This window comes from Neovison vison, chromosome 2 (assembly GCF_020171115.1).
Source record: "Neovison vison isolate M4711 chromosome 2, ASM_NN_V1, whole genome shotgun sequence".
In the NCBI taxonomy this organism is placed as follows: Eukaryota; Metazoa; Chordata; class Mammalia; order Carnivora; family Mustelidae; genus Neogale; species Neogale vison.
The window spans coordinates 58,269,267-58,291,674 of NC_058092.1; the positions used below are offsets into that span (position 1 = coordinate 58,269,267).

The window sequence follows — 22,408 nt, forward strand, 5'->3', positions numbered from 1 at the left end:
GAAAATAGGCATTAAGATCTTAATACTCCCATAAAATTAATTTCTCTTATTTCATTCTTCAGAGAACTGGGCAAAGCTCCTACTGATTTCACTAACACCTTAATATGGTTAATAAAGATTTCACCTTAGTATTGCCTACTCAAAGCTTCAGATATCACCCTGCCTTATTTTCTGAACATCTCAGACATTACCATTCTCCAGTTTTTTCTTTCACACTGTTAAGAGCCATTTATTATTTGGATTCCAGCTGCTCTAGACATTGCCTTTACTTCTTAATACCCTTCTTGAGGCTTAGATTAGGTATTAATCATTCTCAGACTAATAGGCTTGAAGACAACTTTTTTCCTGTGCTACCTTGATCTAGGTCGAGTATTGGATTTAAGATAAAGAAATCAGAGAGGTGCCTTTAATCAGGTAATGATATAAGGCTTTTAACTCTCCAAATAGTCTCTAAAGTTAGTAAAGTTTTAAATTATGTTTTACTACAGGCACCTAGAAGGTTAAAGATGGTTCATATTCCCTCCCCCCAAAATATCACAACCTCGGTGAAGTTCTTGGATTTCATGATTCCTATTAGAAGCTACATCCAAAAATCCACTGAGATCAGTGCCCTCTGTTTCACCTACAGTAGCTTTGAGCACTCTAAATTTAAGGGCCTTTTTTACATTATTTCTCAAAATACATCAATTGTATAGTTTGACTAATGAGAGGATTACTAAATTCTAAAGTTTACATACTTATTAAACTTAAAACATCATGATTCTTTCAGAGAGGGTATTTGTCATCGCTGACAGGTGTTTTGATCCACAGCTGCAACATCAGGTGCCTTTCAATCTGAGAGGTAAAAACTGGAACATTCAAAGGCTGTGATAAGGAAGGGACTTAAGTAAATTCTTCTCAGCTTCCCAGTTTTTTTCCTGCCTTGGTTTCAGGCTGAAATGCTTTGGAATGCTGAGGTAAAAATTTGCCAAGTGAATAAGAATATATTGTTATTATCACTAATTTGATTCATAACTTGTTCATAACTTGCTAAAAATAACTGACATTAACTTGGTTTTTCTCTTTTGCAAATGCATAATCCATGATGAAGTATATTTATATTTGTGGAACACATAGATACCAAAGCAGAAAGCACTTTGGAAAGACCATGGGAAAGCCTAAGGAGCCTTTAAACAATGAGTACTAGTCTGCAAACTCTGCCGCCCCATTCTCCAGAGTTACGAATCTGAAGACATTTTCTCAACATTTTTTCACAGTTCAGGGTAACATTTGTCCGCCACACGTGGCATGCTAGATTCATACCGGCCCATGACCGTATGTTTTTCCTCCCAACTCCACCTTCAGCGACCTCACACAGTAGAATGAGACTGTGGGCAAAGTTACATCAGGGAAATTGACTCAACACTATAAGCCAAGCTCTTCCCTACACCCAGGCAGCCCCCAAACATCTCCCAGCACATCATCACCAACTTCCACTCTGTTTTCTTTCATCTCTCTTCCCCACCCCCCTATAACTTCCCCACTTTTCCATTTAGCTCTGTAGCACTCAAGAAAGAGAATACCTGGGTCTCAGAATTTGGGTTTTGACTCTCATGTTAAGTTGTGTGACCCTGGCTGAGTCTTTAACTCTTTCGGGGGTTCTGTTTTCCTCCTTATAAAATGAGAACATTACCACCCACAAACAAAATTCAGAAAGTTTTTTAAGAGTCCAAATGATACAATTCTACACACACACACACACACACACACACACACACAGTTAAGTCTGGCTCTGTGAGTATAGAATAGGCAATAGAAGAAGTAGAAATGCAACATTTTAAGAATTTAAATATCAGAGGAAACTTCACGGTTATCAGTCCCAACTTCCCTAATCTTCAAGTAGAAAAGCAAGTAAAGCAAAATAAAACAAAAGAGAGAGAGAGCCTGAAAAAGTTTCTGACTATCAACTCTCCTAATGAAAATATTGCCTGTATTTTTTTACTTTCCTAAGTTATATTTCTTTTAAAAACAAACCTCTTGAATATGTGTGTGCATGCACACATTAAAGACTTTTATCCCACACTTAACAAGGAAAAAATAGAGAAGAATATTTAAAATATTTTATTTTATTTTTTTTATTTAATTTTATTTTTCAGTGTTCCAAGATTCATTGTTTAGGCATCACACCCAGTGCTCCACACAATATGGAGCACTGAAGAAATATTTTAAAGCTATACAGTTTCAAATGAAAATTATAGAGTAGTGACTGAAGTGCAAAGACGAAGGAAGTCACTGAAAAATTTCTAATGTGGGCTCAGTCATTTAAATCAAGACATGCTATTTTAATAAGGCATTTCTAGTGCTGCAACAAAAGAGCCATAAAGAGGAAAACGGAGTTTTCTTCAATGATCACAACAATGTTAATTTGGTCAAGTACATACATTTCCCAGCTTACAATGGTTTCACTAAGATTTTTAAACTTAACGATGGTGCAAAGGCAAGACACATTCAGTAAAAAACTGTACTTCAAATTTTGAATTTTGATCTGTTCCTGGACTAGTGAGACACAGTTGAAAACTCTCTCCTGATGCTGGGCAGTGGCAGCGAGCTGCGGCTCCCAGTCAGCCCCAGGATCACAGAGGTAAACACCAATGCACTTATAACCGTCCTGTACCCTTGCCACCATTCCATTTCTCACTTTTAGTACAGCATTCAATAAATTTCACAAGATACTCCACACTTTAGTATAGAATGGGTTTTGCATTAGATGATTTGGCCCGACTGCAGGCTAATGTAAGTGTTCTGAGCACATATAAATTGGGCTAGGCTAAGCTATGGTGTTCAGTAGGTTAGGTATATTCAAGACATTTTTTACTTATAATATTTTCAAGATATGTTGGGTTTGTTGGCCTAGAATCCCATTGTAAGTCAAGGAAGATCTGTACAATATGGAAAAAAATTAAATTGTTCACAATTTTTAAGTGCAAAGAGACATTATAAACATAGTACAGAGAGATTACACAGCATGACAAAGCACACTGATTTCTATTAAAGTTAGGAGATTTTACATTTAAAAAAAGTAATCACTTATTGCAATGCTATAGTTGAAAAAATATCCAATTACAAAGAATACATCTTTAAGGAAAAGAGGTCTGAATGAAAATAAGAAAAGAAAGGGCAGTTAGTGTCTGTTATACTATGTATAGGATACACAGTAGCCCTCCCCCACCGATTCACAGGGGATGTGTTCCAATTCCCCCAGTGAACGCCTGAAAACCATGGATAATACGGAACTCTCCATATGCTATTTTTCCCGTACATACAAACCTATGATAAAGTTTAATTTATAAATTAAGCATGGTAAGAGATTAACCACAATAACAAACAACAAAATAGAACAATTATAACAATACACTGTTATAAAAGTTATGTTAATGGAAAAAAAAGTTATGTTAATGGAGTTTCTGTCTCTCAAAATATCTTATACTCACCCTTCCTGTGGTGATGTGAGGTCATGCATCTGAACTAAAGTTTGTTCCTGACAGAGAATTTATTAGATTTGAATTACATTAGAATTAGCCTCTGTGAATTATACATAGTAACCTGCATCCAAAATATTCAAGGGAATAAAACAAAGCAAAACTCCAAAATCTTCCCTCTTCCTTGAAAGAAATTATTTTTCTATTTAAGAATATGTAGAGTATATGAAAGAATTGGCCAAGAGACAAGACTTCAGACATTTCTTTAGATTAGATGCTCTGGTCAGCTGCCTGAAGGGCTCACAGAGGTGAGGCTTTCATCTGTTGAGGCCAAGTGAAGAAAAAATTATTCTGAGTGTGTGATGATAAAAATGTGGAAAATTTTGTTTTATTTAAATTATGGATTTTTAATTTAATAAGCAGTAATTTGATAAAAATGGTTAGAAAATAGTTATTAAAGTTTTAATATATGTTATTTACTCAACTGATTTCAGGGATACCCCATACTTCATTCTACCCCCTTAAAGTATTAGTATTTATAAATATTTTCCCCTAAAATTTTACTCTTCAGTAACTAAAATAATATTGCAACTCTGAAGTTATAATTCACAGTTTGAAACAGTTACTGTGTAACTCAACACCACAAATTCTACAAATTGACTTTCTAAATTCTGTACAGTCAAATAGTAGAATTCAGTAAGCACTGCAGTAAGAACAGAAGGACTCCCTCAGTACTCCAGTAAATTGACGTACCATCTTCTTGGTTTCCTTAAGTAGAAAATGAAGGAAGTGAAATTAATAACCTTTTAAATTTATTTACAGACAAAAAGCATTTGAGTTTCTATTTCCTAGATACATACAGAGTTGGCTAATTTTTTCTGAAAGATCTAGAAAATGGCACATCGGAGGATTTTATTCTTTAGTCATTAGTATGTCTTTTCAAAAGATTTAATTAATACTTTGAATTGGACTTGCAGCTCTAATTCACAACAAAAGAAGGTATGAAAATAGAAGAATTTAAAAATTATTCTTGAATATTAACATTTATATATTTGATTCTATTATCAGATATTATATAATTATATATTGCTATATAGTTATTTCATATAATAATCTATTATAATATATAGTTATATATTATGACAAAATTTACATATTATAGATAATGTATTATATATTATCATGTCATTATATAAATCAGATCATGTCACTCTTCTGTTTAAAAAGCCCTAGTGGCTTTGAAATTTCTGAAATCATATACATTCTTATTATGTCATAAAGTCCCTACAGATCTGGCTTCTGCCTCCTCTCTTTCTACTCTTTCCTTCACCTATTCTTTCTCTAGTCATGCTGAACTTGTCGTTGCTGTTGTTACTGTTATTGTTGTTGCTAACAGCATATATTTTACATACCTTAAAGTTCACCTGTTTAAAGTCTACAATTCAGTGGGTTTTATATATTTATACAATTGTGCAACCGTGTACCATATTATGCAACCATAATGTAATATTTAAACAGATTCACTATTCTAAAAGGAAACTTTGTATTCAATAACAGTAACTTTCCATTCTCCCTTCCCTTAATTTTCCCCAGCCCTAGACAATGGCTCATCTACTTTGTGTCTCTATACATTTGCCTCTCCTAGGTATTTAATATAAATGAGATTATACAATATGTGAGGTTTTTTTGGACTAATTTCAATTAACATAATGTGCTAAGTGTAGAATGTATTACTAATTCATTCCTTTGCATTGTCAAATAACATTCCATGATATGGATATACCACAAAGTGTTTATCCATCAGTTTATGTACTTTTGGATTATTTCCACTTCACGGCCATTATGGATAATATTGCTATGAACATTCATATACAAGTCTGTGAATTGGTAGTTTTATTGGAGGGAGTAGTTTTTTTGGAGGGTTAGTTACTTGGGAATGAAATTGCTTGGTAAAATGGTGATTATATTTGTAATTTTGAGAAGCTTCTAAACCTCTGCCTATGGTGGATGCCACATATTACGTTCCCACCAGAAATGAGGTATTCTAATTTCTTCACAGTCTCACCATTATTTATTGTCTGTCTTTTTTTATTATGGCCACCCTTTAAAGTAGTATGTCATAATGATTTTAATGAACATTTTTTCAATAATTAATGATGTTGAGTGACTTTTCATGCATTTATTAGCCATTCATATGTCTTCTTTGGATAAATGTCTATTAAAAATTTTCACCCATTTTTTATATTTTTTTAAAAGTACTTATTCATTTATTTGAGAAAGAGAGAGAGAGAGAGCAGGAGGAAGAGGGAGAGGGGAAGAGAATCTGAAGCAGACTCCACACTGAGCACAGAGCCCGATGCAGGGCTCAATCTTACAACCCTGAGATCATGACCTGAGCTGAAACCAAGAGTCAGACGCTTATCTGACTGAGCCACCCAGTGCTCCAGTCCATTCTTTAATTAAGTTATTTGGGTTTTCAATTTCTGAACTTTAAGGGTTGTTCACATATTCTGGATATAAGACCCTAATCATATATATTATTTGCAAATTTTTTTTTCCCATTCCTTGGGTTGTCTTTTCAAATTCTTGGTAGTCTCCTTTGAAGCATCAGAGTTTTTAATTTTTATAAAATCAATCAATCATTTTATCATACTTGGTTTCATATCTAAGAAATCATCACCTAATTGAAGATCATAGAGACTTACTCTTGTATTTCTTCTTTGAGTTTTGTAGTTTTCACTCTTACATTTCAGTTTCTGATTTAGTTTGAGTTCATTTTTGTGTATGGTGTGAGGTAGGGATAAAAGTCATTATTTTGTATGTGGATATCCAGTTGTCCCTGTACCATTTGTTGGAAAAACTATTCTTTCTTCAGTGAATTACCTTGGACCTTTTATTGAAGATCTACTGGCCATAAATTTGGGGGTTTATTTCTAGACTCTCAGTTTTATTTCATTGATCTATACATCTACCCTTACGCCATCTTGTTGTTTCTTGATTTTATAAAGACCCATCTACCTTCAGGGCATTTAAAATCATTGACTTTATGGGCTGGCAGTTTTCTCATGTTTCTTTTTATCTGTTGCATGATCTTTTACATTATTTGTATTTCTGCTAAAATGTCACTTGAGTATTTGAAATATCATTTCTTGGCTATTCTTCCTAAAATAGTTCCATACTCCTGATCCACCATTCTCTACTACCTTTCTTGCTTTATTTTTTTCACAGTTCATCTCACTATCTGAAATTATTTCTTGTTTACATGTTTACTATGTCTTCTCATTAGAATGTAAGTTCCATGACAGCAAGGATATTTTATCTGTCTGACAAGGTACCTGGCTCTTAGTAGGAAATCAGTAAATATTTGGGGAATAAAGGTGTGAATAATGATTTCTATAACAATTTTCATTTTCAAAGTTATAATGATTTTTCCAAGCAGTTAATTACATAATTGGAGCCTGCCACTGAACAACTGGCATACCTTCTAACAGCTCGTGACATATTTTAAGAAGGAGCCATTATATACCTTTGACAATGCATATTTGAAAGTATCTTTTGTCATATATGCACATAGTTAAAAAATAAAAGTTGAGTGCTAACCATATGTCAGCCATTGTCCAAGAACGTCAATGAAGAGATAACATAATAGATATGATTAATACAGGTGATCCAAGTGTCCTACTTGCATAAAAATCCATGTGGATGTGGATATGTCTTCACTAATACTCTCTGGTAATACTCTCAGGAGTCAGGCACAGAAATGGCCTCAGAAGCTTAATATACTTGATGATAAAGTTCCTTCTTGATGCTTCAACAATTAACAACCCTCTAGTAGATCAAAACCTCACCTTGAATTTCAATCAGTACAGAATTTTTGAGATTCTGCCTACTTCACTTCCCAAAAAGATTTTCCACAACCAACTATATTTTGTTTTTTTTTAAGTAAAAGACAAGAAAAATCAATTGTTTTATAACAAATAAGCAAGTGTCCCCTTGAATTTTTACCAAGTAGCCCTCTTGATTATAAGTGACTCAACCTAATAAGACTTAAGCCAAAAAAAAAAAAAAAAAAAAAAGGGAGGGGGGGCATGGGTACATACTTAGCTAAAACTACAGGAATGGGCAAGCTTCAGATGAGGCTTAAAATGGGCTCATGACCTCTCTATGGGTTAGTTCCTGTCTCAAAAAAGGCTTTCTTCTCATGGTAGTTTTTAAAACTACCAGGAGTGAGCAAGATTATCTTTCCTGGAAATCATAGTAGGCATCTCATTACTCCTTTTTGATTGGATTACCTGCCCATCTTGTAAACATTCACATTTCTAGGGGATACAGTGCTTTGTTTGAGGCCTAGATAACATGATTCACCTAAAGTATATAGACTGAGAATAAAGAAGTTGGTGAGTTATTCAGAGAGAAATTAAGGTTATAGCTACCAGAATTAGGATGTGTGGATCTTGGACAGCAAAAACAAAGGTATCCATTAAAAGCTTTTACACACACTCCTAGGAAAGATAATGATAATTAGAACATATCATAGTACATCAATTCATTACAGCACCACCAAATATTTTTCTGCAATGCAATCCCCTAATTCTGATCCTAATCCTAATTTCTCCCAACACATACACACTCACACACACAAACACATAAGTTGTTCGTATGTGCACATGTACACACAGGAGCTACCATTTCCTTTATTCTTGCCACTAGGTTGTAGAGCATTGCAAGACCATATTACTACCTTCTAGAGATTATAGGTTATGACTTCACAGGGCCTCGCTGCTACATAACAACCCATTTTATCGTAGACCTCTCTAAAATAAGACCCAGTATTTTAATAGAGCAAGATTGACACGGACCAGAAGCATGAGGTCAAGTCAGATGATGGAAGCAGACTCTCTCTTTTTTTTTTTTTTTTAAGTTTTTTTTTTTTTTTTTTTTTTATTTGACAGAGAGAGATCACAAGTAGGCAGAGAGGCAGGCAGAGAGAGAGAGAGGAGGAAGCAGGCTCCCCGCAGAACAGAGAGCCCAACGTGGGGCTCGATCCCAGGACCCTGGGATCATGACCCCAGCCGAAGGCAGAGGCTTTAATCCACTGAGCCACCCAGGAAGCAGACTCTCAAAGAAGCAAATACACCCTTGACTTCCAGCCCGTTACTTGTATTTTCAGCCAGAAACTTCATTCCTTGATATCAGTATCTTAATAGAACATTGAAATGCTGATTTTTCATTACATAAGCTATTTGTTAGCCTCTTAGTTCTGACCTTTTGCTAGAACACTGCATTTCCTCTTTGATAATTCTCGTTAGTTTTTGACTGCTTCTTGGCTGTGAGCTCTTCTCTCCTCTTACATTTTATGGCCCCGTTACCAGGCAGGTGGAACTCCTTATATGTGAGATGAATACGCTTTGTGACATGCTTTATGGGACACAGCGATCACAACACAACCTATTAGCCATACCATAGCATGCCCAAGGGCGGTCTAGCTTCAGATCAGAATTTATGGTTGTTTGTCACATTTATAAAACCACAGTGTCATCTTTATTATTTCTATTATTAAAAAATATATTGAGGCAGTTCTTCACATACTTGGCACATACGAAATTTGTTTCCCTTAGATTTTTAGTGCCTTCCAGATTGACAATAATATAAAATAGATATAGTCAGTGCCTTGAAAGAGAAGTACTAAAAAGTATTCTCAGCAATTTAATTTGTAAATAAAATCTGTTGCATACATTTCCTTTCAGGTTTTAGAGTGGCCTGGGGAAAACCAGAAGTGTATATACTTTCCACATATTTCATTTGCAAAATAAAATTTTCACATTAGAAAGATATAACCCAAATTTCAAATAATTTAATTGGAAACGTGTAGGGGAAGCACAAAGGTAAAATGTTTAAACCATATTAGTTCCTTCCTTACTATTTTCTAAATAACTACTAATAACAAAAAAGGATACAAGGTAAACTGGTATATTGAATAAAACTAAAATATTCCTTTTGAGCTATATCAACTGTTGTTGCTATTACCCTATGATAACTAGTTTTAACAAATGTAGCTCAATTAGAGGAAAAGTTATAATTAAACATATCTTTAAAATAAAAATATGGGAAAGTACTTATGGTAATTGCAGTTACCCATAATTTAGGAACTATTCATTAAAGACTCTACCATAAAAATCCCATTAGTGGATAGTGTTTTGCCCTCGTGTTGCAAGTGAACTATGTAATAGTTAAACATTACATTTATTATTAAGAAATATAACAGTAAATTAAGGATAGTCTCATTAAGTGGCCAAACCTAATTAATCCAGTTCCCAGTGACTGTTAATATATGCTAATTAAGCCAGGAACAGTACTCAAATTTGCCTTGAACTATCTAAAGGTAGGGATTAAAGGTATCTTGAAAATAAAAATACAGAGAGCATCTAGACATTTACATTTGTCCACAAGGAAATAGTCTAACTAAGCAAGATTGCTGGGGAAGACATTACACTACCTAAGAAAGCAAACATCTACAATCACCTGTAAGAACTTTCTCAGTATATGTTTATATAAATACAAAATATATGTGAATGTATTTCTTTAGATTATTTTTCTTAACTCCTTATTAATCTTTGGCCTGCTAATCTCTGGTAAGACTTGGTTCACCTAGTTCTAGTATTTATTCTGTACCTAAGAGTTTAAAAACCTTTCTTTCCTTCCTTCCTTTTTTCTTTCTTTTCTTTTCCCTTCTTTTCTCTTTTCTTTCTTTTTTTCTTTCTGTAACCAAAATGTATGCACCCACTAGAGTCCCAAGTCTTTCAATCATCTCAGGTCACCCCATCCTACTTTACCTGGAAAGCTAGCATTTTCACCATGGCCCTCATACATATCCCAGCTCAGGGTCATCAACAATTCCTAGGTTTGGGGGCACCTGGGTGACTCAGTCAGTTGCATCTGTCTTTGGCTCAGGTCATGATTCCAGGGCCCTGGGATAGAATTTCCCATCAGGCTTCTTGCTCAGTGGGGAGCCTGCTTCTCCCTCTGCCTGCCACTACCCCCTGCTTGTGCATTCGTGCACACACTCTCTCTCTCTTTTTCGCTGACAAATAAATAAAATCTTAGGGGGGAAAAAAAGCGCATTCCTAGGTTTGTTATCATCTCTCTAGATCATTCCTGGCAGTGACTTCCCTTCTGCTGAATTCTTGATCTGCATTCACTCTTATAATAGCTTCGTCTATACTACAGCCTTAGTGTGACATGGACCTACTCCCATGCCATCATTTCCCCATTGGTCTTAACGCACAAGGCTCTTGTGTTTAACAGATTTTCATTGATGGTTTAGGGTTTGGGGAGATAATACAGCACAGAATACTAGAATATTAGCCCTCACAGTCCTAAATACTTAACTATTCCTTGTCAGTTTCTCCATAGTCTTGACCTCTTTCTGTTTTCAGTGTTCTCCTCTGTCTTCCAAGGCTTCTAACTGCCTCTCCAAGAGCTGGTGACAAACTCAAAACTTCTATTACTGAATATTTCATTTTCTCACTGCTCCACCCTCACTTGAGCTCTGATCTACTTGTGATTTCTCTCTGTCAGATAAATAAATAAAATCTTTAAAAAAAAAAAAAAAGTTCTCCCCTTTCTTAAAATAAGAACCCTGCTATTTCCAAACAACAGAATCACCTACCAAGGAGATGAATTGTGTTACTCTCCTAGCAAGCAGTAGCAACTTATTTAAACAGCCATATTTTCCCTCACTGAACATTTGCAAATTTTCTTTCACTTATTCATACGGTCTCTTCTACTTGGTCAGAATATATGTGCCTTTAAAGTAGGTAACTGAAATAATGCATAATTTTATTATCGTTATAACTATAGCTTTTCATTTTTTAAAATCTGCTAATCAAAGCACATTTCTACCCACAATAATGAGTAAGTAGTAATATCTGCTTGCCCGGGTAATTTCAGGTTATTTCAGTCACGACTTATGCCTATAGAAGCACTAAGTACTTTGTCTTTTGTGTACTGAGATAATATAGACTAACCTTGGGAACTTAAAGTGAAATGTGGATCTTTTCTACTGTGATGCAGTTATTTGAAAATATTTAGCTTTCATATATATTTGATCACTTTTTTGTATCTTTTTTATATAGTTTTGTGTGAGAATAGAAAAAAATCCTGGCCTTGGATTTAGTATCAGTGGTGGAATTAGCGGACAAGGAAATCCATTTAAACCTTCTGACAAGGTAAGAAGTGACTTTCTTATTGATGGTTTTAATTAGAAAAACACTGTCTTTTACTGCAGAAAAAAAAAAAAGGTCAGAAAAAAATGTACTGGGCTTTAATAAAATAGTTAATTATGAAGCCAATTAGATACACTTTCAGCACACGGGAAAAAATTCACTGCAGTGCTTGACAAATCCTAAGAATAGGGGGAAAAATCAGCATTCTCTTTCAAAGGAAAGTTGTTTGTTTTTGTTTTTTTGCTTTTTGTTTTGCTCATAATCGTATATATTTTTAAAGAAAACTATATATGCAATTTATAACAAGTTGTTTCCAAAAGTTTCCTTGTAGATCAGTTATCCGGGAAAATGTTTCCTCATGGTAACAGAATGATTAAATAATGCTTTATTGCCAGGGCCAGCTGACTGAAATCTCTTTAAGTAATTATGTTGATAAAATATTTCACTAATAGAAGTATAGAACTGAAAGACCACAGAAAACAAACATTCTTTGGGAAAATCAAAGTTAGCCATGGCAGATAATTAAAGGCATCCTCTCATGCTTCCCTGTTTCTCAAACCATGGGTAAAAGGTCACCACCACCTTCATGCTGAACACCCAACATGTGCCCATACTGACATCTGGCCTGTCTGATCCCACTGTGGACCTGGACTACCTGACTTTTTTATTTAAAAAAATTTATCCTGAGTTATATAACCTACCCTGCTACCATCAGTGTTTAATGCTCTCAGCTTTGAATCAATTAGTAATTGTAATTTGATAATAATTGAAACTATATGCTTTTGACCTCATCAAATGTATTTGCATTAAGTGACATCGCAAAACTTTGGGATAATGAAAAAAGACAGAAATTAGATATGAGTAAAACCTCCACAGGTTCTCAATTTACTTTTGAGTTACAACCTGGGACAGATTCTTTCAACTCATCATTATTATAAAAAATAACCCACACATCAATTTCTGATCATGAAACCTTATTCTGAAAACACGTGGGTGTCCCTACTCTGGAGATTTCTATAACCTGAAACAGAGCCTTTAATCCCTTATTTTCCTCTACTTCTTCCCAATATTCTTGTTTTCTCACATTCTTTATGCCCTTCTTCCTTTCCTTTCTGGAAAAGAAGAAGAACGGATTAGAAGGTAGAATTTTTCACACCATACATATTTAGAGGGTAGGGACTAGAAAGAAATCCCCAGTGGCTATAGATGGAAGTACCTTTTGTCAGCTGGTTGGTTGGAGCAGCTATTCTACAAAGAAATGTGCATGAGGCAGCCTTATATAATTAGGGGAATGCCAGTTAGCAATGTCTATTCATAAGTGACTAGTGTCTTTCTATTTTGAAATGATGTTGAAGATAACCATTGATATAGTAGAATTAAAATATTCATGGTTTTGTAGGATCAAGTGTTTATTTAATTTTAAACAAATTATCAGTATAGTTTAAGACAAAAAGTATGAAAATTCAAAATTATCAGAAATATATGATGGTATTTTTAAAAGCCTCAAATCATTATGTTTTATTCATCTTGACCCTTCTCTTTTTCTCCGGTGTCACATTTTCTCCACCAAGTTCTTTCAATGAGAAGTTAATAATCATATCATTCTTAAGATAGTTAAAATCCAAAAGACATGTTTTCTCTCCTTTCTCACCAGCAAATACAACTTTTCATTTTATTTTTGGAAGGCACAGGGTAATAAATGTTTAAACTAAGGATGAACAGATTGCTAAATAGTCAAGAAGTCTGAATGCTACTGCTTTTCTGCTGTTGTTTTCAACTCAAGGAAAGAATAAATAGAAGGTTTTAAAATTATTGCCTGTAATTCTTCTACTATGACAAATATGAACATTTTAGAACTATTAATTTAATTTTGCATTTGTAACATTTTAATGACTCTAGTGAGACTGAACTGTTTCTATGATATTATAATTTGCTCTTTTGGTTAAATGCAACAGATAGGAAGCTTGAATTGATGATGTGTCTGTCCACTGAAAGATTTCCCCTCAAAAGCACTTTTCTTCACCTGATTATTCTCTAAAACACACTTCACAATCTAAAAAGTGAATCTCTAATATTGCAAAATCGATGAGAGTAATTAAAAATTGCAAATCTGCAGAAGACTCTAAAGATTGCTCTTAATTTATTGACCACTTTTGATGTAACAGCAAACATAGGGTGGATATTTAGTTAAAAGTGTACAGAGGATCTGAAGACCTTGGGTCTGACAATTATTACAAGAACTTAATTCACTCACAAGGAAAGGGATTAATCTCTTAGAAATTCAGTTGCATTTCTTTAGCCCCATGTCCCATTCATTTAGCCATTGCATAAAATTTAGAGTAGAATCCGGTATCTAAACTAACCAAAAATGCCAAAAAGGAAGAAAATGAAAATGAACTTTAAAAATACTCCTCTTTCCACTGCTGAAAAAGAGACTGTTTTTTGTTTTTGTTTTTGTTTTTTTTTCATGAGTTGACTAATTTACAGCTGAGGGTGAGGAAAACCAAATTAAACAGATTTTTAAATTAAACAGATACTACCTGAGTCAGAGTTGGATGTTTTATAAGGAGTCCAAGTCAAGCAAAAGCTTAAACTTTAATATGATACATATTCTCTTCCAATAAACAACTCATGGGTTACTATATTCTCAGAAGCACACTATATTACTTTACGTACTGCTCATGAATGTTCGAATGCTTTGTAAAATTCTAGATAACTGAATGTCTTTGAGGCATTCAGGATTTTATATATAAAGTAGCCAGTAGATTTATCCCATCCTCTTCATTATGATTGATGAGAACCACCATTTCACCAAATGCCAAGGACCATTGTGAGATAGGATCCAAACTGATTACCTGCTATGTCGTCAGACAGAGAAAACATGAGGTACAAAGTCGTCATCCTAAAAGGCTGGGAGTTTGGGAATGAGGCAAAAGTGAGTTGTATCATTCATCTGGCAGAAGTTCCCATTTAAATTCTAGGGTAGCATGAGATTATGCAGAAAACACTTAAGATAGTCCAAAAGTTCACTGAGACTTTAGAGGGAAGTCAGGATTAAGCCAGACAGGGGGACTGTTTTATACTGGACTTTGAGAGCTTCTAACAGCATCTGGTCTTACAAACTTAACTACTCTCAAAGACTCGGAGGTTGTCCTAACTGAATATGGTCTTCTGGGACTAAATGGATGGAACACAGTTAGTCCTGCAGCTTATGTCATTGACAGAACAAGGTTTAATAATTGAACAGACCTATTCACTTGCCATGGAGTTCATTATTTTGGGTTCACTGCCAGGTGAAAACTGCTTTTACATACTTGGAAAGGGAAAATGACAGAGAACCAGAGGAATATGGTCCTACGTAATGCTTGCTTCTGCCCTCCAGTAAAGTGGTTGGAATCCCTGATCTGGTCTATTATCATAGGAAACATTGCTGTCAGGACAGCCATATGCTAGAGAGAGATGAAAGATTTTAATCTAACATATCTGATGATAATAATAACCGTAATAAAGATAATAGCCTTTTATTGAGTGTCTATAATATGCTGGTCACTCTATTAGGTTCTTTACATGCTTATCTGATCTTCATAACAACTTGTGTTAGTTGAGTATTACTATCCCTCATTTTGCTGAGGCCCAGAGGGGTTAATTAACTTGTCCAAGGTCATTTAGGTGATCTGTGGCAGGCAAGATTTGAACACAAATTGATCTGACTCTAAATCCTCTTCTCTTAATAAACACTCTGATGTACGCCTCTATCTGCAAATGCCACTTAGCAGAAGAGCCACATGATAAATTTATACCCTGTAGAGTTGAGGCTAATATGATATTCTAATATTGAAAGTATTACAAAATCCTCTAATTAGTCATAGTCTAGATATTTGTTTCAACAAGTCCTTGGAAGTCAGCATGTATTCTCTATTGAATCTAGATAATTAGAACAGCACTGTACACAGTGGATTACTAAGCAATTACATAACTTTTGGACTAAGGTATCATTATAGTTGTGATTTTGCCAATGGAATAAACCACAAAATCTTTGCCCATTTTTAAATGTTCATGGAATAATAATCCATGTTTACAAAACTCAAATAATTAAGCAATGCAATTTCCACCCCATGTTGTTAGAAAGAAGAGACTGGATTAAATGGATGACTGATACCGTGTTATTGTAGTGACTTCAAAAGTCAGCCCAAGACCCTGAAGATGAGTGGATTTTTAATGATGCATTCATACAGCTCATCTTTCAGAGACTGATAGCCCTCCTTTGCCTCATTTAAGGAGAAAAGACTAAGCTCCTAAAGCTTAAAGATATAAAAGAGGGGCACCTGGGTGGCTCAGTTGGTTGAGCTTCTGCCTTTGGCTCAGGTCATGATCTTGGATCAAGCCCCATGTTGGGTCCTCTGCTCTCTAGGGAGCCCGTTTCTCCCTCTCCCTCTTCCTGCCTCTCCCTCTTCTTGTGCGCTCTCTCTATCTCTCTCTCTCTGTCAAAAGATGGGTAAAATCTTTAAAAAAAAAAAGATATCAAAGAAAACTCATAGACTCTTTCCCTATATGCTCTAAAAGTACAGAACTGAACAGTCCCATGAACAATTATCTAGTCATAATATCAAAATAAAAGCCATGTTATGGATATCCTCAAAACACTGGACATCAGGAAATATACATACTGGGGCATTAGGACTGAACAATCACCAATTCTCCACAGCTTGAACATAATAACTACATTCAGCAGATGCCATATTTTTCCTGATTTGACTAATCTGCATGTAGACACAGAAATGATAGGAGAATAAATCCATGTTCTTAAAATTTTTAAGCATCTTTGCCTACAGTACAGGTAAAATCCCAAGCACAGGAAAAATACTAGAATCATGGCAAATGTAAAATATAACTGCCAATAAACCCTAAATAAATGCCCTGGAATTTAGAATACCTTACTCTATTTTATCCGATATGACTTCTAAAAGATTGACTCCAGATGCCAGAACAGCCTGCAGACAGGACTTAAACATCTTTACATCCTTACTTCCTCACCTAGAAAAACAATGGGATTTTTTCTTTGTGTGGAGATGGGTATAGCATCAAATAAAAGTTTATATGTTGTATATGATTAATATCAAGAGAAGAAGGACTAGATGTTGGGAATCAAAGTGTTTACTTGATACCTTTACCCAGGAATAATAACAGCCAGAGGCACGCTTGGCAGTGTTAAGTTAGAAAAGCACAGGAATAATCTTCCAGGTTTGCTCAGCCTTGTGCCATTGGGTAATTGGCAGAAGATATGTTTTTAACTTACAAAAAAGTACATGCTACATGTCTATTTTTTGTCATGTGTTCTTCATAGATACAAAAATCAAGAACAGCAAACACATTTGTCTAGAACTCCACACAGCATGATTTATATTTACTGCGTAATTATTAAACTGCATGTAATACATTTCCTTTATTTTGTACATATACCAGATAGATATGATTTATTTTCTATATTTAGAAATTAACTTTATACTATAACTTATATACCTGTCCGATCCTTAATTCTACTTCAAGTGATTATGTAATGCAAAGTAATTTGAAGACTCAACAAATTATGTGAAAGTAACAGTCAGGAGCAAGGGATAGAAATAATTCTGTTTCACACTGCATTTTGGACTAAGGAAGGATTAAATCGTCTTTTTTTAGATATAAAACCAAATTTTTATTTTCTAATCTTTTTTATTTTCTTTCTTTTGTGTGTGTGGGGGGGTGGGGGGAAGGGGCAGAGGGAAAAGAAGAGAAAGAATCTTAAGCAGGCTCCAGCATGGAACCCAAGGCAGGGCTGGGTATCACAACCCTGAGATCATGACCTGAGCCAAAATCAAGACTTTGGACTCCTAATTGGCTGAGCTACTCAGGTGCCCCAGATATAAAACTAAATTTTTTAAAATAAATACCAAGCATAAATTATTTTACAACATAACTGATTATTTTGGCTGTATCTTAGTCAAATTGTAATTTGAGGTCCAGAATGCCACTTTGAGGACATTAAAAGTGAAATTTTTTTAAATAAAAAGTGTATTTTTCCATATTCTGTTCTTTGTGTTGGAAAAAGCTTGAATCTATTCAGAAATATTGATAGAAAAGTAGTCTTCACAGTCTTCTATCAGTAGGATTCCTACAGGTATTTCACTTAAATGAAACTTTCTAAAGGCATGGCACTGTGCTTTAGCCAATAGAACAATGTAGCTTTGAGACATTATAATATAGAGAGACAAGACATGGATTCCACTTCTGAAAGAATATAATAAAACTCAACACAGGCTTGTTTCTTCCCAAAAATATCACTGGGGTATACATGTGAAAAATACAAGGCAATTAAAAAGAACCACTTTAAATAAGAACGCTGATTGGAATGTTTTAATTCAACAATAGATTTAGAAAAATCACTGGAATTAAGATTGCTATCACTTTATGATATTTTATAACAATCAGTAAAATTAAAGCCCAAGTACATAGCTATTACATCAGTAGTTGTACTGGTTGCTAGAGTTGTACATTATTTATTTTCCATCTGCTGCATCATTTTAGCCATTTAGTAAGGAATAAAGTAAATAAAATATTCAGGCAGAAAATGGTGTGGGAAAAGATTTAGAGATGTCCAAGTTTGCTACTATTTACTGGAAAAGTGCCAGACACTTCTCAATCAAAATATGAAAGCATGTAAAATTAATTCATAAATAATACCTGTGATAACTAACAAGAATTGACAGACCCATCAATGAAAGAAAGTTAATTACTAAGGGTCAAACAGATATTTGGAAAGTGTGAAGTCTTTTTTCATTTATAAAGTTACTCCAACATGATTTAAGTGGTATTCCAGGGTCTCACAGTATTTCTCTTTTCTTGCTTGAAAAGCTTAGAAACCTACTAGAATTCTTGGAAATGTTATGAGAAATAAAACAGAAAATAAATAAAAAGGAATAGTTACTAGGTCTCTGCCTGTAGCAATACTATCTAAATGTTTTCTACCCACATAATATTTGAGATATATCTCAAAAATATGTATTTAAAAACAGTATCATCCACTTTTCCTCCATTCCAACCCCAAAGTTATTCTTTGCTGACTCTGACCTCCAAAGAATCACTGGTAAGCAGAATAATAGACTCTACATAGCCCCACCAAGCGAGAAGATACTGCAAAGCTTTAACTTTTGTAGTTTGCATTTGTATAAAGTCGGTTTCCCTTGATGCAAAACTCGAGATGGGGATTGTTATACAAGCAGTTAATTGAAGAGCTGTTCTCCAGTGAAATCTTAAAGAAAGGCCTGAGGGCGAGGAAGAAACTGGCAAAAGACACGGGAATTGTGATGGCACAGTGCTCAGGGAGATGAGTGGTTCCACTAGATGTCTCACCTTGAAGAAGGAAACAGCCTTGTGTGTCCCAGTATCAGGGACTGGATGTAGTTATTCCCAGAGAAGAGGCGATGGTATAACCTGCCAAGCATTTCACAGTAAGTAGGCTCTAGCTGATGGTAATTTTCAAGAGAAGTGTCAGATGTGAGCCATCAGGAACACCTGTAGGATAAGAACACCAATTTGATAAAGAGAATCTGGGTAGGTCCCCAAAAGTGTCTATTATACTATCATGAAAACAGTAGATTTTTTTCATCTTTCAAACTGAAATCCCCTTAGTACTAGAGATTCCAACATGCTTGCATCTAGGAGAGGCACTGCCTAGAACCTGCATGCTTTCAACCACGGTATCTATCTGAGATCTCCAAAGCAACCGGTATTTCAGTATGGACCCAGAAATTGACTATGTCGGGCTTTTTGCAGTGAGACCCATTTAAATCTGCTTTCGAATCCTTGTCATTTTTCTGATTAATATTTTTTCTTACAAAAAAAAGACACTGCTGTATTCTACAAATAGAGTCCCCATTTCCCTAAGAGATAGTAATCATCAACTGAAACAAATCTGTATTCTTCGGTAACTAAAGAAAACGTTTGCAAAACTAGATCAGAAGGAACAGGAAGTTCAGAGTTAACACCCTTAGTTTTCTCTTTGGGTGTGTGAAGAAATCATGTAAACTCAAAGAGCTGATTCTTAAGTTCTGCAAATTCTGACTTCAATTCTCCCTAAGTTCCTTCTAATAAATCAGGAGAAAGTCACAGACAGATGAGAATAGATTTCCAGGAGAAACTAAGACAAATTAACCTGAAAGTTTTAGAACTATGCCAGAAAATTAAGTTGTAGATCAGAATTTACTAAATTCTGATAGTAATCTGATAGTAATTGATTAAAGTCAATTTACTAAATTGACTAAAATACTTTAAGTATTTTAAGTATATAATAGTTTTATTTAATCATTTATTTATTATTTATTATTATTTAAATTATTATTTGAGTAGTATATATTTTACATAAAATAGATTATTAAATTTTTAATATATATTTAAATTTAATATTAAATTTAAGTATTAAAATATTTTATATTAGAAATTGACTAAAATAATATATTTAAAATATATTTTATTTAAATAATTGTTTATTTTTATTACTTAAATTATTATTTAAATAAAGCCAGAATTAGATTAAGCAGTGAGTAGATAATAAGAGTTAAGGGTTATTATATGAGGCACAAAATTGCAAATATGCATTTGTTTTGTTTTGTTTTGTTTTTATTAACATATAATGCATTATTTGTTTCAGGGGTACAGGTCTGTGATTCATCAGTCTCACATAATTCACAATGCCCACCATAGCACATACCCTCCCAAGTGTCCGTGCCTGAGCCACCCTATCCCTCCGACTTCCCTTCCCTCCAGCAACCCTCAGTTTGTTTTCTGAGATTGAGTCTCTTATGGTTTGGCTCCCTTTCTGGTTTCATCTTGTTTCATTTTTCCCTCCCTTCACCTATGATCCTCTGTCTTGCTTCTCAAATTCCTCATATCAGTGAGATCATATGATAATTGCTTCTGCAAATATGCATTTGTTTAATTGCCTGTCACCTTTACAATATAATTAGTACGGCTATACATGGTCTTAGTAACTAATTATACTGTCTTGAGTATAATGGAGTAGAAAACTACTTCCTATATTTGAAACCTCATTGATCTTACCCCATCACCATATATAAATGACATTTCCATAACAAGGTACTGTCATTGAACCCCCAAAGACACTCATTAATAGGAGGTAGGAAGCAACCTCTTTTAGTGTTGGACTAAACATTAAGGTGATTAAAGAAGAATCCTATCTTACTTTCCTTTGTCTCTTTGTTTACTGAAGTATACCAAAGTCTCTGACTAAGGAAAATCATGTTTACTCTATTTCCTCTTTGACCAAAAAAAAAAAAAAGTTTCTATCGTGACTCTGAATGGCATATTTAGTGAGATAATATAGACTTGGGAAGACTGACTTGTTCTTTTACTGCAAGAAAGACTCCACAGTATGTTTGTTTTTGTCTGACACTCCAGCTGGGGTGGCTTTAGTCCTCTGAAGGACTCCATCTCTGAACTATAAAATGTTAGTGGTCAAAGAGACACAGAATCAAGAAGACACAGAATCAAGGCACCTATTCTTAGGTGCCTTCTGACTGAGTGTGAACAGCTTCCCTTCCATTCATCAGCCACGTGGCTGTCTCAGTGCATTTACTCGGGGTGACATCAGTCATCATCCTCTGAAACTGTACCACATTCTTAGTCTCAAATGTCTACAACTGCAAAGTCCTTTTTCCTTAAATTACACTTGTTAAAAAGTTACACAGATAATAAATGAAAACATTGCCACTATAAAATTTCAAATAACGGATGAATAGAGCATCTCCAAAGTGGGGAAAAAACAAAACAAACCAACCATCTTTGTCATTCCCCACTATACAGCCAATGCAAAGCCTTGGCCTAAGAGCCACGTCATAGGTCAGTGTATTAGGAATTCATAACTGTGTGCCTTCTGGACATTTATCACTGGCCCTTTTGACCTCTGAGTTCCCTGCCACCTCTGAGCAATACTTCTAGCATGGTCTAACTACACAACGATGTGTTAACCGTTAAATAAAACCAAAACCTAAGTCTAAAAGAATCATAGTTTGACTAAATCTAGCTTCCACAAAATAATTCTTCTCTTCAAAAACCTTATTTCAGCATGTGACAAAAAGTTTTCACTGAATCCTTCACTTTGAAGTTCATTATTTTGAAATAGAGTAAAAAATTATACCATTGTAGAGGCTTTAAAGAAGCCTGCAGTGATGATAACCGCGAAGCTGATTACCAGTACTATTTTGGGAATTGCTACAAAGAAGAATCCACAGCCACCTATAGTCCCCTACTCCTGTTTCTAATAGTTTCCACTCTTTATGCTATATATGAAGCTGAAAAGAAAACCCTCTGTTCGAAGGGCTCTAACAGAATCAGTAAACGGTTCAAGCTCAGCAATCCAAAAATTCACTACCGCTTGAGGTGGCATATTAAATATAGGCTTTAAAGCATTCATGAAATAAAGGAAATGGAATTTTTAAAATTTTTTTCCAAAGAGGCAGAAATCTGAAAACACAATATGTAAAGGAGTGTGAGCATTTACCTTTAAGAGAAAATATGAAAATCAAATGAAAGAAAATTTTATTCAGTTCAAGAATTTCATTAAGAGGGGCACCTGGGTGGCTCAGTGGGTTAAAGCCTCTGCCTTTGGCTCAGGTCATGATCTCGGGGTCCTGGGATCGAGCCCCACATCAGGCTCTCTACTCAGCAGGG

General features: G+C 34.7%; 1 protein-coding gene across 4 annotated transcripts in view; it reads left to right on the forward strand.

The window, feature by feature from the left end:
• Positions 1–22,408, forward strand: part of LRRC7 (leucine rich repeat containing 7) — a 562,518-nt gene that overhangs the window by 515,101 nt on the left and 25,009 nt on the right. For all 4 annotated transcript variants that reach the window (XM_044238453.1, XM_044238449.1, XM_044238451.1 and 1 more), the window contains one exon: positions 11,594–11,686. In XM_044238453.1, coding sequence (XP_044094388.1) covers positions 11,594–11,686 — 93 coding nt within the window. The remainder of the gene's footprint in view (positions 1–11,593; positions 11,687–22,408) is intronic.